The 14,012-nt window shown below is 36.9% G+C and overlaps 2 protein-coding genes across 10 annotated transcripts; both read right to left on the bottom strand.

Moving 5' to 3' along the window:
• Window positions 1–407: 407 nt before the first annotated feature.
• LOC133794583 (phosphatidate phosphatase PAH1) lies at window positions 408–6,347 on the bottom strand. Of its 9 annotated transcripts, none has more exons than XR_009875267.1 (13): window positions 6,172–6,347; window positions 3,929–5,462; window positions 3,231–3,838; window positions 3,073–3,146; window positions 2,672–2,756; window positions 2,162–2,248; window positions 1,823–1,895; window positions 1,640–1,683; window positions 1,420–1,548; window positions 1,217–1,315; window positions 1,054–1,112; window positions 820–921; window positions 408–716 (listed from the first exon to the last, which is right to left on the bottom strand). XR_009875267.1 is itself a non-coding variant. In XM_062231893.1 (12 exons), the coding sequence occupies exons 2-11, from the start codon at window positions 5,292–5,294 to the stop codon at window positions 1,056–1,058; spliced, it is 2,622 nt and encodes an 873-aa protein (XP_062087877.1). In that variant the 5' UTR covers window positions 5,295–5,462; window positions 6,172–6,347; the 3' UTR covers window positions 641–921; window positions 1,046–1,055. The 9 variants fall into 9 exon arrangements, 6 of the variants coding, with proteins under 6 accessions (XP_062087877.1, XP_062087875.1, XP_062087873.1 ...); XR_009875266.1 differs by having other exon boundaries at window positions 1,046–1,112; window positions 1,205–1,315; window positions 6,172–6,346; XR_009875265.1 differs by having other exon boundaries at window positions 1,205–1,315; window positions 6,172–6,345.
• Window positions 6,348–6,819: 472 nt separating this feature from the next.
• LOC133794584 (ABC transporter B family member 19-like) lies at window positions 6,820–13,258 on the bottom strand. The gene is made up of 9 exons (XM_062231894.1): window positions 11,929–13,258; window positions 11,766–11,820; window positions 11,427–11,602; window positions 11,070–11,234; window positions 10,652–10,947; window positions 10,206–10,522; window positions 9,884–10,107; window positions 7,749–9,674; window positions 6,820–7,564 (listed from the first exon to the last, which is right to left on the bottom strand). Exons 1-9 carry the CDS (start codon window positions 12,937–12,939, stop codon window positions 7,217–7,219), a joined length of 4,518 nt encoding a protein of 1,505 aa, XP_062087878.1. The 5' UTR covers window positions 12,940–13,258; the 3' UTR covers window positions 6,820–7,216.
• Between the last annotated feature and the right edge of the window lie 754 nt (window positions 13,259–14,012).

Genomic DNA, 14,012 nt, shown 5'->3' on the forward strand with positions numbered 1-14,012 from the left:
GTAGTGCATTTTTGGATTGCAAGCGCATTTTTAAGTTTTGTAAGTCAAATATTCACCCTTATTAAAAATATATATTTTTCAGTTGTAGAATATATAAAAAAGTATTTTTTTTTTCTTGTATGATCCTTGGGGATTTTAGAAAAACGACAACTCGTACAAACTATCATTATGAACGACAATTTCTCTTCCAAACGACAAAGTATCTAAACAGGGCATATCACATAAACGACAATAAGAAAGCCCACAAACTCCACAACCAAATGACATAATCACATAAACTACAATTTCTCGAGCTACAAGTAAGACTATAAATGACAACATTCAAAACCATAATAATTAGCTGCTTTAAGAGTATAAATGTTTCATAAATGTATTTCAAAGCCACGAATAAACTGAGAGAAAGTAGCTAAAGTGAGAACATTTTGTATATTTCTTCTGTAGGTAAAATGACTGTTGTTCAAATTACAAATTGGGGGATATTAAAATTAAGAGGAGGAAGAAACCCACGATGTACTGTCACAAGACATCTAAAAGAATATGCTGCAATTTTGAATGGTCATTCTCGTTTTATTGGATATCAAAACAACAGTATAATACTCATCTAAAACACTTGCGACAAACTAAAGTACAAATTACTCTCTCAACTCAACTCAGCTCTATTATTTTAATCAATTTCTGGCAATGGTACTCCAAAAATTCCATGAGTTGAAGTCTTCCTGCACAAACATACATTCAATCAAACTTGGGATTGTTACCAACAAACACCGTCTTTCTCTCTTTCTAACACAAACAAAGAAAAAGAATAATGGCTTTGCTTGCCTGCTCTATCAATGAAGTTGGAGGAAACATGTCATTCACAAGAGTGTGTAAAGAAGAAGTGTATGACTTCATATCAATCCTATGACTAATGGCTACCTCACCCTGCCAAGTTCATAGTTCATACACCAATTAGAAACCATTCCATTACCACCATCATATCAAAACAAAAGCATAATACTCATCTAAAACACTTGTGACAAACTAAAGTACAAATTACTCTCTCAACTCTATTACTTTTAATCATCAATTTCTGGCAGTGGTACTCTCCAAAAATTCCATGAGTTGAAGTCTTCCTGCACATACATACATTCAATCAAACTTGAGATTGTTACAAACAAACACTGTCTTTCTCCCTTTCTTACACAAAAATAATGGCTTTGCTTACCTGCTCGCTTACCTGCTCCATCAATGAAGTTGGAGGAAACATGTCATTCACAAGAGTGTGTAAAGAAGTGTATGACTTCACATCAATCCTATGACTAATGGCTACCTCACCCTGCCAAGTTCATAGTTCATACCCCAATTAGGAACCATTCCGTTACCACCATCATACCAACTCTTTTACGCAACAAAACAATTGAAACAACAATACAATAATACCTTAGGATTGATGATAAATATTTTCCCCTTTGGAATCCCGATTTTCCTGTAACTCAGCTCATCTGTGTCTCTGTTTCCAAAACCCGCATAAAATGGATTGTAATCATTAGGGAACAGCTTCTTAATATCCTACATATAGATAAAAATATCGCATTAGAAGAAGCCTATCAAATATGTTCAAATTTAAAATTAGTTTACAAGCTTTTTTGTTAATTTTTACCTCTAGACATGCAATCTTGAATTCATGAGGTGCTCTTCTTATTACTGCCATGAAGCAAAAAATATGAGAAATAAACCAATCAATCCAAGCATAGTCAACAATGAACAGCTATTACGGTGGCTGGATTTTGATGATGAGGAAGACTTAAGAAAGTCCTCATAATTATCTGCAAGACCATCTCACCTTCGCGGTACAATGAAGGAAATAATCCGTCCGGTGAAATCACAACAGGCCCATTAGGTAGAGTGCTTCCATCCTATATGCGAAGAAATTAAGAAAATAAAATTTAACTTAGCACATTCAGTTCTAGAAGCATATTAACTGCAATCACAAGACTCCAAACCAAAATTAGAAAGTACAAAACCACCTATTCTACTAAGAGATTTACAAAAATCTGATACTAAAAACCTATGACAAAACAATGCCACATTATGCAAGCACCGCCTGACCAAGTAAAGCTTGCCAAGTATGAAAGAAAAAAACAAAGTCATACCAGAAAAAAAAATGTAGTTAATATGGTACCTGTTTAAGGTTGAGTAAAAAGCTTCTAGTTAGATATGCCTGAACAATAGCGCGTGCACTGAGAAATAGCAGCTGGTATCCATTTTCCTGTTGTAAAAGCCAAAATAATATTAAATCCAGTTCAGTAGGGATAATAGAGGTTCAATAATTTTACTTGGGTAAGTACCCAAGGAAGTCTATTCATAAACAAAATAAATTACAAATCTACAACTAATAAAACAAGATATTTTAAGAAAAAAAGAGGTAACTCTTCTATTACATGCATAGGATTGCAAAGCTATAAGAAACAAAATGTACTGAAGTAATTTGAAAAATGAAAAAATTGTCAACACTGATTCCTACAGCTATACTACCAAGAACTCCATTACATTTTAGTTACATATAAAAAAAATTATAAAACAATTCCCGCTTTTATAGTTTATCATACTGACAGGTCATTGACAGCTGAAAGCAGAAAGCAAATTAAAATTTGCGATCTTGAATGATTAAAAAAAGAGCTAAGGAGAATACCTTAATTGCAGAGAAAAGCTTAGCCACCCCAGATTGCGTCCAATCCTTCCCAACCAAAGGCATGAATTGACCTAAAACATCTGACCTAGAAAAACACGTCACAAGTGAAGTGAACGAACGATTAGATTGAATTTATCACAACATTGCCAACACGGTAAGCATCTGCATTTAATACTATGTCGTGACAGAGCATATGATACAAGGTTAAGTAGTTTTCATATGCATGCCTGACTGTAAAATTAGGAAAAAAAAGTTATAGACTTGACAAATTCATGAGAACAATCCTTTCTTAACAAACAAAAAATTGATGATTATTGGTATCTTTTTACACATGAGTCACTATGATGATGTAATGTTTAAATGTTATGGAGGAATAGTAATATTTGGCAATCCTTTCTTACTTGGTTATTGTACCATCAACATCGGAAATTACAATTCGTGCATTCCACTTCCACAAGTAAATGTGTGCGTCAACCTATAAACATGAACAGCAAATGTTAACAGCTAAATACTAGAAACTGAAAAGATGAAGCAACATAGAGATTACTAAAACCCAAACCTGTTGTGTTCCAAGAACCCGAGTAGAGAAACTAAATGTCACAATATTTTGACCTTCTTTTAGGTTCAAAGATGCTATCTGCTCATTAGTGGGAATATTTGTTCTCACAAATTGTTTGCGAGGAGATTCATGGAAGGTTTGGGATGTGGGAGTACTTGGGGTTGTTTCTGCTTGTGAGCTATGTAAAACAGATTCAGAATCAACAAATTCTTCCTCAGTGGACGAAGTGCTGTTGGTGTGCTCAAGTGTTTTGACCCTTCTAAATGGAATAGGCCATAGACGCCATCGGCGTCCAGAAGGAGTGGATGCCAATCCAGAATTATTATTCCCAGCCTTTGGCGTGTTGTCCTGTTCCACAGGAATTGCGTCCTTGTGATCAATAGGCAGATCCATACCAAATGCAGCTACCCCAAGAGCTATATGAGCAGCTTTTGCCCAAGGCAAATACTGCCCTCTAAATCTAATGATCAGATTTCCATCCTTAATAATTGATGGACCAGAACTTTGAAAATCATCTGCCAAAATGCGATGTGCATTAAAAGCTTCAGCAGCAGCATCCAAGCCCATCCCTGCATGAAGTTTGTTCCCACAAAGCGAGATCTCAAACCCTGCAAATTATGATATGGATAAACAAAATGATTGCTTTAGAAGATTTTATTTTTCCTTAAAAAAAACAGGAAATTCTTTCAGGTGCTTACTTGCAGTCGACTGAATTTGTATCTCTGCAGCAGAAGTTGTTGTTTGAGGTTCCTCTTCAGCTATAGGTCTCTCTGGTGTACAGTCTATCGACTCTATCCCAATAACTGACTGTTCATCCTTCAACTCTGAATTTTTAGTAACAGAATGAGGAGATAAACCCTCTTGATCTTCCGAATCATCAACATTTTTGTCAGCTGGTTCATCTTCTAGCTTTATATTCATACTTGTATCGTTGTTAAGTGGAAAAGAACAACATGAAAGAGATGATCCATCATCATTTCTGAATTCAGCAGCCTCTTCATCTCCATTAGCCACTATAACAGTATGGTTAGCCTCTGACGATGAGCTCAAATCTTCAATATGTGTAGAAACATTTGATGAATCTGAATCCTTTACTTGCAGTGCATCTTCTAAATCACTATATGCCTGAATATTTTTTTCTTTCATATTAAAATTTTGAGTTTCCGTAGATAGACAGGCATGTTCTTCCTCTACATCACGTACTTCCAGCTGCTGCTGACAAAAGGTACTTTCACCATTGTTAATTATAGAGAGATTATCAGATGCATTATTTGGTTTAGGTGCATTCAGCTTACTAATGTAGTCTGCCCAAGAATTTTCGCCTGTACTGAACTCATCATTGACATCACAAAACTCGGCACTTTCACCTGGGCCAAGATGAAACTGAGGGGTGCTTAATTGAACATTTTCGATATCCTGTTCCAATGCCGTGATGGGGGCTGTTAATATATGACCATCCACACTTACCAATACAACTTCTGAATTTAAATTCGGGGATTCAACAATTTTCTCGCCATCTAAACTCTCATAATGTTTAGAACCATACTCAGAATCATCAAGAGAAGATTCATCATCTTGAAATTCATAAAACCTCCCCTCTTCATCCAAAGAATCGCACTCCTCTTGCAATTGAACTACAGCAGAATCAGACACACTATGCTCAAGTCTACAAATATTATTAACATGTTTATTTTCCTTGTTGTTCTTATCACCATTTATGCTACTACTCCCCTCACTAAATTCTTGATCATTCTTGGCAACCCCATTTAGCTCACTCCCTTTACCAACATCAATCTCCTTGATAAAATAGGCCTCACCCGAGTTATCAAGATACATATGGAAATTGGCTTCAACCCCATTGACTGCTATACGAACAACCTTCTCAGCACCTTTAAGAACACCCTGAAATTTACCAAATCTAACATACCATGGCGTGCTTCGAAATGTCCCATCTTGCTGTCGAACGACAATGACATCAACAGCACCACCAAAGGGATGAAAAGGTGTTGCAACGGAGTAAACACCACCCGCAATTAAGCTCCCAACTTTACCTACTACATTCATTTGGTTTAGCTACAAAATCCTTTTTTCAGAATCTCCCCAAAGTACAATCCAAGATTAAACAAAACTCAAAATCAGATCGAAACTAAATTCCTCAAATCCCAAAAACACTATTGATGTCAATACATTCTAAAGTTCTCCCTGATCATCACCCGGATTCTCCAGTGCCACCTATGTAACATAGAACAAAAACCTCAACTTAACCACTGCCAGAACCTGATAAAGACAAAATGAATCATAAAAATGAAAACGCTAAACCAAAATCTAATCATCAAGACATAGAACAGAAGAATCAAACAAGTCACAAAATTTCCTAAACCCCATTTGAAAACAATCCAAGATAGTCACAAAGATTCATACATTCACCACCTAATCCATAAAACATACCTCGATAATGTCAAATACCCATATCACAGTTTTTCAGCAACCAAACAAAGCATTAACCAATTTTCTTCCCCAAAAAAGAAAATCTTTAGAAGAGACGAAGAACATACATAAGAGTGAGAAACTATCAGATAACTTGGAGAGGAGAAAAACGACAAATTAAAGAAAAATGGAGCAATCGGAGTGCAAACCCATTCTATGAATTTTCCATTTCACCTTCTGTTCTGTTCTGAGAAAATGCAAATCAAATATGTATTCCCTTCGTGTGCAGTAAAGCAGATTTTGTCATACTATTAAGACCCAATTCTCATTAAAAGACTTTCACAAATTCAATGATCTATTAGAAGAAGGCATCCAAGATAAAGCAAAAACGAACCCAAAAAAAAATATTTAATCCACGAAAAGTATCCATAAAATACAAAATAAATGTAAAATTTAACATAAAATTCCCATTTTTCTTATCAAAAGAAAAAGAGTAGAAGCAAAGAAGAGATACTTGGGTATGGCATTGTTTTGAGGGAGAAATAGAACGAGGATGATGATAGAGTAATTCTGATTCTGAGCAACAACACGGAGAAAATAGTGTGGGGGGTTTTTTAGACCAAGTGAGACAATAAATGCAGGCCCAGGCTGCGGTCTCTTATGTTCAAGTTGTCACGTCAACAGTCAATTACATTTCCAAGGTACAACACACATATGCATAACTCATTTTTATCTATGCACCAAAAAAAAAAAAAAACTCTTTTTAATCTGCTTTTTTTTATCAAATAAAGAAAAAAAAACAGACATCTCATATTTGGGTGGATGGCTATAATTATATCATCAATTTTACATATAATTTCCTATAATTTTTAAGGTTGGAATATTTGTTTAATTGTGGGTATTAGGAATTCAGGATGCATAGAATGTCAAATTTTCTTCCGACAAAAAGAAAAAGAAAAAAAGAACGTCAAATTTTATTTTCCTATTCAGTGAATAGCATTCACGCCCTCTCAGTCAAAATTAATTAATATTAAATCATTATAATCTTCATTTATTTATTAATTTTTCCCAATGCACCATTCAAACACTTAATCCAATCATCTTAAACATAAAAACTTCAGATGTAGATTGATATAGATGAACTTAAAACAATTTGTTGAAGTTGCCTAAAAAAAAATTGTTTTCAGAACATGAACATTTGTTGAGGTAAAAAAGATAGCAAAATATGGAAGAAAAATTATAAATGGTTAATGTTTGGAATCCCATATATATGTAATATGTTCATTTATTTTATACTTTAGTTATATCACAGGATAATATGGAGTTAAATTTAAATTCATTACAAACATATTGGAATAACTTTAAAAGTCATGAATACAATTTTAAAAAAAATAGTTGTATTAAATGAAATATGCAATTACGAAAACTGAAACAATACTCTTTACTTCCTCTACGAGGACTTCAAAAGACACCTTAGGGAGAAAACTTTACAAGGTGTTTATATTTAGAATTTAGTGATTTTTTTTTTAAATAAAGTTAATGACTGAGATTTAAGTAGCTCAAGAAAATGCATTGGCTTCAGTCTCAGCACGAACCAAGCTAGCATATGCTCCATTGACATGGGAGGCCATGAGTGTGTCATGGCTTCCATACTCGGTCACCTTACCATTGGTCACCACTGCTATCATATTAGCTTCTCTAATGGTTGAAAGCCGATGAGCCACTACTATGGTCGTGGTTCGCTTGGAAAGTTTTCTCACTGCCTCCTGGACATGTCTTTCTGATTCCAAATCCAATGCACTACTCGCTTCATCTAGTAGCAGTACCTTTGAATTCTTCAATATGGCCCTTGCTATGGCTATCCTTTGCTTTTGACCACCTGATAGTTGGGCTCCACTCTCTCCAACCTGTCATAGTTACAAAAAAACAATATCATATAAATGGGTTGACAAGTTTTTCTAGTTCTAATGGGTTGGAAGCATGTCTTTTTTGTCCCCAAATGCCTGCATTTAATATTAATGCATTTGGGATGGTAGAGTTACATGGCTTTTCATGAATTAAATATGAATACAAGTGTCAATATTTTGGTACCTGAGTTTCATAACCTTGAGGGAGGCCACTAATGAACTTGTGAATGTAAGCTTCCCTTGCAGCATCTTCAATCTCACCCCATGAAGCCCCTGGGTTTCCAATTGCAATATTCTCTCTTATAGTCCCACCAAACAAAGCAGGTTCTTGACTCACTAAAGCTGTTTGCCTCCTCAACCATTTAACATCAATCTCCCTCAAATCCACACCCCCAATCATCACTTTCCCTTGGTTTGGATCATAAAACCTTTGTACCAGCCATACAACGGTGGATTTTCCTGAACCACTTCCCCCCACCAATGCCACCATACTACCTCCTTTGACCTTTAAACAGAAGTCCCTCAGCACAACCACGTCAGGCCTAGATGGGTATGCAAATGTTACCATTTTGAGCTCAATATCAAATGGTTTCGACCGTTCGATCTTCTTACCCTTCCCTCTGTTATTTCCAATCAATGGCCTGCGGTTGGTTATACTAAAAACAGCTGGAATTGCTGTAGCGGCCATAGAAGTGTCTGGTGCAAGGCCAACTAGTTGTCCAACAGAAAATGAGCTCAGAACAAGGATGAGGAAAATCTTATAAACCACACCGAAGTTTGTTTCCTTTTCATTCACAAGATATGCCCCAAACCAAAGAGTTATGGTATATGCTGCATACATGGAACCTTGAGATGCCCCAAGTATTAGGCCTAGAATCTGCGTCTTTCTCACCGATTTTTCTTTCGGTTCTGATAAAGCTAGATCAAAGGACTTAATTAGTTGTTCTTGAGCTGAAAATGTTATGACAGTTCTTATATTTGAGACTGCTCCAGAAGCAATATTGCTAGCTTTGGCATATGCTTTGTTGTCGAGTCTTGGTCCAACATTTATAATCAAGTTTATGTAGTTTGCACCGAGGGTGAAGGGAGTGAGAGCTGCCGCCAAAAGGGTTAGTTTCCATTCAAGATAGAAGCATACACCAAGACCTACTGCAGCTGAACTCAATCCCATTAACAAGACTGAGAACCGATCTCCAAGGGCTGATCGAAAGCTTACACAATCAATGGAAAGCCTAGAGACAAGTACTCCAGTAGAGTTCTCTTCAAAATCAAACCAACCAGGTTCTTGTTTCAATATTGATCTAAACAAGAGGTCTCTAACCCTCACTGTGAGCTTTGTTCCAGCCCAACCACACAAACCTTGTTGCCCAGTCATGGAGATTATACACCCAAAACCAAGTCCAACAATTATCAAACAAAGATTCCCAACTTTTCTTTTAATCTTGGATGGTTCATTAGCAAAGTAAACCTCAAGGGCTTGTCCCAGAGCTAATGGGAAAGCAGATAGAATTGCACCTGCATGCATACCTAAAATAAATCCTAAGATGAGTATTCCAAGCTCTGGTCTTTGCAACTTCCATATCTCTTTAAACTGAAAGTTTCTTAGATTTGGTTTTTGTTCTTCTTCCTCTGCTCGATTTCCCTCTTGCATTGATTTGAAGTTCTTTGACAATGATATTTCGTACGAATACTTTGATCTTGATACGTCATGTACTGATTTGTCATAAGCAGGAAACTGCATAACCTTTGCGATACCTTTTACTTCCATTGAAGTTTTTGGGGCTGCTTCAGAAGCAAGCTTGATAAGATTATAGTAGGCTCCAGCTTTTTCCATTAGCTGACGGTGATTACCAATCTCAGCGACGGAGCCACGTTCAAGAACAGCAATGGCATGAGAATTTTTCACAGTCGCTAGCCTATGAGCAATGACAATGGTTGTTCGGCCTAACGAAATCTTGTCAATGGCCTGTTGGACTACAGCCTCAGATTCCGGGTCCAGGGCACTAGTAGGCTCATCCAAGAGAAGGATTGTAGGGTCTTTAACCATGGCTCGAGCCAATGCAATGCGCTGCTTCTGACCACCAGAAAGTTGGGTTCCCCTGTCTCCAAGCTGCCACACAAATGAACATTTTGAGTAAGAAAATGACCTGACATGGTTGTATCTCTAAGAGCTTATGCATATAATTGGAGTGTCTTTCTAAGGACAAACATGTCTATGAGATCAATGCACCAATGGTTCTGATATGACAAACATGTATGTTCTTATCATTTTTCTTTATATTTTTCTCTAGGAATATTAGTAAACTATGTTGTTGAAACCTGAGTGTCATAGCCTTGTGGAAGGGTGGAAATGAAGCTGTGAGCATTGGAAGCTATACAAGCTGCAATTGCCTCTTTCTCGGTGCAATTCTCCTTTCCCATCATCACATTTTCTAGTATGGTAGTGGCGAAGAGAACAGGCTCCTGGCCGAGCATACCTATCTGACCTCTTAGCCACTTAACTTGCAGTGTCCTCAAGTCATGACCATCCAGGGTGACTATACCTGCCAATAAATGAAAAACTCGAACAATTCAGCTATGAAATGATTTGTTCCTTGTCTACTGTAAAAGGTGATGTCATACCAGAAAGACAATGACTTACCCTTGTTGGGGTCATAGAACCTCTCAATTAGAGCAAAAAGGGTAGACTTGCCGCCACCACTAGCGCCAACCAGTGCAAAGGTCTTCGAATATGGAATTACTAGATTAAAGGAGCTGAGAATTTGAGCATCAGGACGAGAGGGGTATGAAAAATTAACGTCTTTAAACTCAATCCTTCCTCGGGCATTCTGCAGGGTCCTTCCCACTGGGCTATAGGGATCTATCTCTGGAACTCTATCAATGACTTCAAAAACTCGGGCTGCTGCCACAGTACCTTGAGCAAATTGAGCAAAGTATGACAGTGACAATGCCAAGCCCCTGTGGTTGGCAACAAATTTCATTTACAAAGACACTATAATACAACAGTCAATTAAGTACGTTTCTGGTCCTACTACAAGGATGGTTGATCTACAAATGGTACATTATCAATAATTAAGGCTGCATTACCTTCCTCCTAGATTAACACCGAAGAAGCAAGCAACGGCAGCACCTCCTGATAACTCTTTTCTTGCAACCAAAATAGAGCCGTACCAGAAAGCCAATGCCCATGTTGAATATGTAACCAAATAGATAACTCCCACACCTGCACCCTTAGCAAAGCCAATTTTTGCTCCAAAGGGGATTGATTTGTTCAATAAATCAGCATATTTTTCAGCCAAATGATCTTCTGCCACAAACGAGAATACAGTTCTGATTGAACTGATAGCTTGTTCCACTACACTACCGGCTTTCCTATATGAAACCTTAATTGAACAAAAGAGAACACAAAAATATGAATTGAAAATGATAAATTTGGGTGACAAATTAGAATGAAGCTGTGATATGTAATATGTTTTTTTTTATGATACTTCTTTCTTTATTTTACCTCTTCTTTTGATGTTAGACCAACATAAACAGCCTTGTAAGCAATGCCACAGAACATCATCAGCGGGATGACAGAAAAGACGACTAGAGATACTTTCCATGACCGTGAAAACCCAACTGCGTATCCGCAGATGAAGGTAAATATATGGTGAACGAAGTGTGCCATCTGCATTTAAAATTTTCCAAATGAACCAGAGTTGATAATAAACTTGACTGCTAAATAGGACAATTAACAAAAGTTTCAAGCATAGTTGAGTTGGATTTGATTTCATCATTGAGATTTGATATGGAATATCTTTCTCTATCGTTTTTCTTAGTGGATGTGATACTTTTGAAATCAAATCGAGTTCTTAAAAACCTTCTCTCCCATGACTTCTTGGATTTGAGCAACATCACTTGAAATCCCATGCATTATATCACCAGTACTGATTTGTGTATCAAAAAAGGTAACATCTTGTCGCAAAACTGCTGTTAAGTATTTTTTTCTTATCCTTTGTGCTGACCTCTCCCCCACCAATCTCCAACATGTTATCTCTGCCAATTTAGTCATAATAAGAAAGATAATAACACATCCAAATATAAAATTTCAATGGTCACTACCATTGTATATTCCATCCTAACAAGTTGACAACTAGACAAAGCTAAATATAATTTCTTATAAAGAAAATCAGAGGAAAGAAAAAAATTAAACACTTACCCAGGAATGCTCCAACCGCCACTAATGCTGCTAGTCCCATCATAAACAAGCATATCTGAAAATTAAACTCCACATCATTTTAAGAAAATCTAAATTCACAATCAAGATTTTAAAACTCCAAATCTTCAGAAACAATAAAAGAAACCAGAAACGTTTTGCATACCCTAAGGACATCTTTCATCATTCGGGTGTTACCATCCAAATGATCTTCAGCAATTTTATTCACAAACTCTCCAAAGAGATAAGAGTACCAAGGAAGTGAGCCTCCATTTATAAGAGCCCCCAAACAACCCAAAAAAATAAGAACAATATCCCACTTGGTTGAATATTTAAACAAGCTCAATAGCCCAACTGACTTTGCTGGGCCATCATCATCTTCTTCTTCATCATCCTCACTATCTGAAACTCGACTACCATCAATACCAGACTTATCATCAGTACGGTATTGACTAGCAGAAGGCCATGAATCATAACCATGGTGAAGATGTGGATCTTGGTCATGTCCTGCATGTGACAACATTCCATGGTGATGATGATGATGATCTTGTTCATCTTCTGGTATAACGTAATTAACTATACTAAGCTCATCTGTGTTAGCCAAAGGCCTGTCTTTCGTACTCAACTTGCTCTGTACGCCACGACCAAAGAATGAGCTCGTGTTATGGTCTCGACCAACAAAGCTTTGAAGCTCAATCCTGCCTCCATGAAAGCCAGAATATTCGAAGTGTGAATTCGTCGAAGTTCGAAAACCGCCATTCGTCCGAGAAAGATAGTAATCATTGGCCGAACGACGAACTCTGTTACTCTCCGAGGGAGTGGCGGCAGCGGTCCACGGGCTTAGAACAGAGCCCAGGTTGTGGCTTTCATGCCATCCCGTTGGCTCAAACTGCCAAGACACCTCACCTTGCCATGACACATCATTGTCGGAGGCAAACGGCGTAGTGGGCACCGGAGTTGGGTGGCGTGACCTTCTTCCCGGCGCACCACTTGGGTAGTATTGAGAGCTAAACTGGGTGGTGAAAGAGCTAGAAGCAGCATAGTGTGAGTTGACAGGAGTTGGGTGGCGGCGCCGGCGACTGTGGCTGTTGCGGTTACGGTTACGGTGACGGTGGCTTGAGTTAGCAATAGAGCTGTTAAACTCGAAGGAGGAATCAGCCATGGAATGGAAGTGCATGGCAGAATGGAAAAAGGTGAAGAGAAAATGGAGGAGTTGAAGTATAAGAGGTTAAAAAGGAAAAACATTGACAAGGTTCGAACTTAGTGTGGTCAAGTCCAAACGTTCCGGCTTAGGAGTCAATCGACAACTTTGCTAAATCCGCCATTATTTGGTGTTATTGAGATTCTTATACGTATATATGCATTGGTGTTAGTGTAAATATATTTACTTTCATTTAGAGGTTTATGACATTTATCGGATAATGTTGGTCTTGTGATTTTGATTATACATTTTTTCTTAAAAAAATATATATTCGTGACCATTTAGATGAATTGTAATCATCAACTAAGCTGATTGGAGTGCAGGCCAAAGGGCCGGCCACACACTATTCTCAACGTGGCTCGTGTAGTTTGAGTTGTTTATATAAAAATGTACAATAATATAAATTTATGCGATACTATATTTAATATTTAATGATATGTGCTCTTAAATATTACACTACATTGACGTGTCAATACTTTTTAAAATAAATAGTCTCAATTTTAATAAATATAATTGACTAGACTAAACTGACAGCGTGTAATATTTGGGTGTGTTTTGAGACCGATATTGAATTATATAATATATAGGTGGTATATTGAGACCAATATTGAATTATAACGATAGCCGTATGTCACCTGCTTCTGTTGCTGTTCTATTCAATATAATCCATCCAATCCATTATTGTTTTTGAAGTCCATAGTATAAAAAAAGCCAAAAATAAGTTTAATAATGAATGTTTAGAGTGCATGAACGGCAGCAATCTTCAGAGGCGTCTCTATTGAAACTTTCCCACTATATTAGTTTCCACGTTTGACTTCTATAAAATTATATAAATGTGTATAAATATATATATATATAACCGTCCTACCAAACAGGCACAAGAAAACGGCGTTGTAACTTGTAAGGATACAACCATATAACAACCATATAACAATCTGTAGAGTCCAAGGAAGAAAACTACAACTAACAAATGAACAAATTGAAACTGAGTTTCGGGTCCAGTCCAGATGAGTGATATACTAATATTTTGTACGTATTGTTTTCCACTA

Source organism: Humulus lupulus, chromosome 8 (assembly GCF_963169125.1).
Source record: "Humulus lupulus chromosome 8, drHumLupu1.1, whole genome shotgun sequence".
In the NCBI taxonomy this organism is placed as follows: domain Eukaryota; kingdom Viridiplantae; phylum Streptophyta; class Magnoliopsida; order Rosales; family Cannabaceae; genus Humulus; species Humulus lupulus.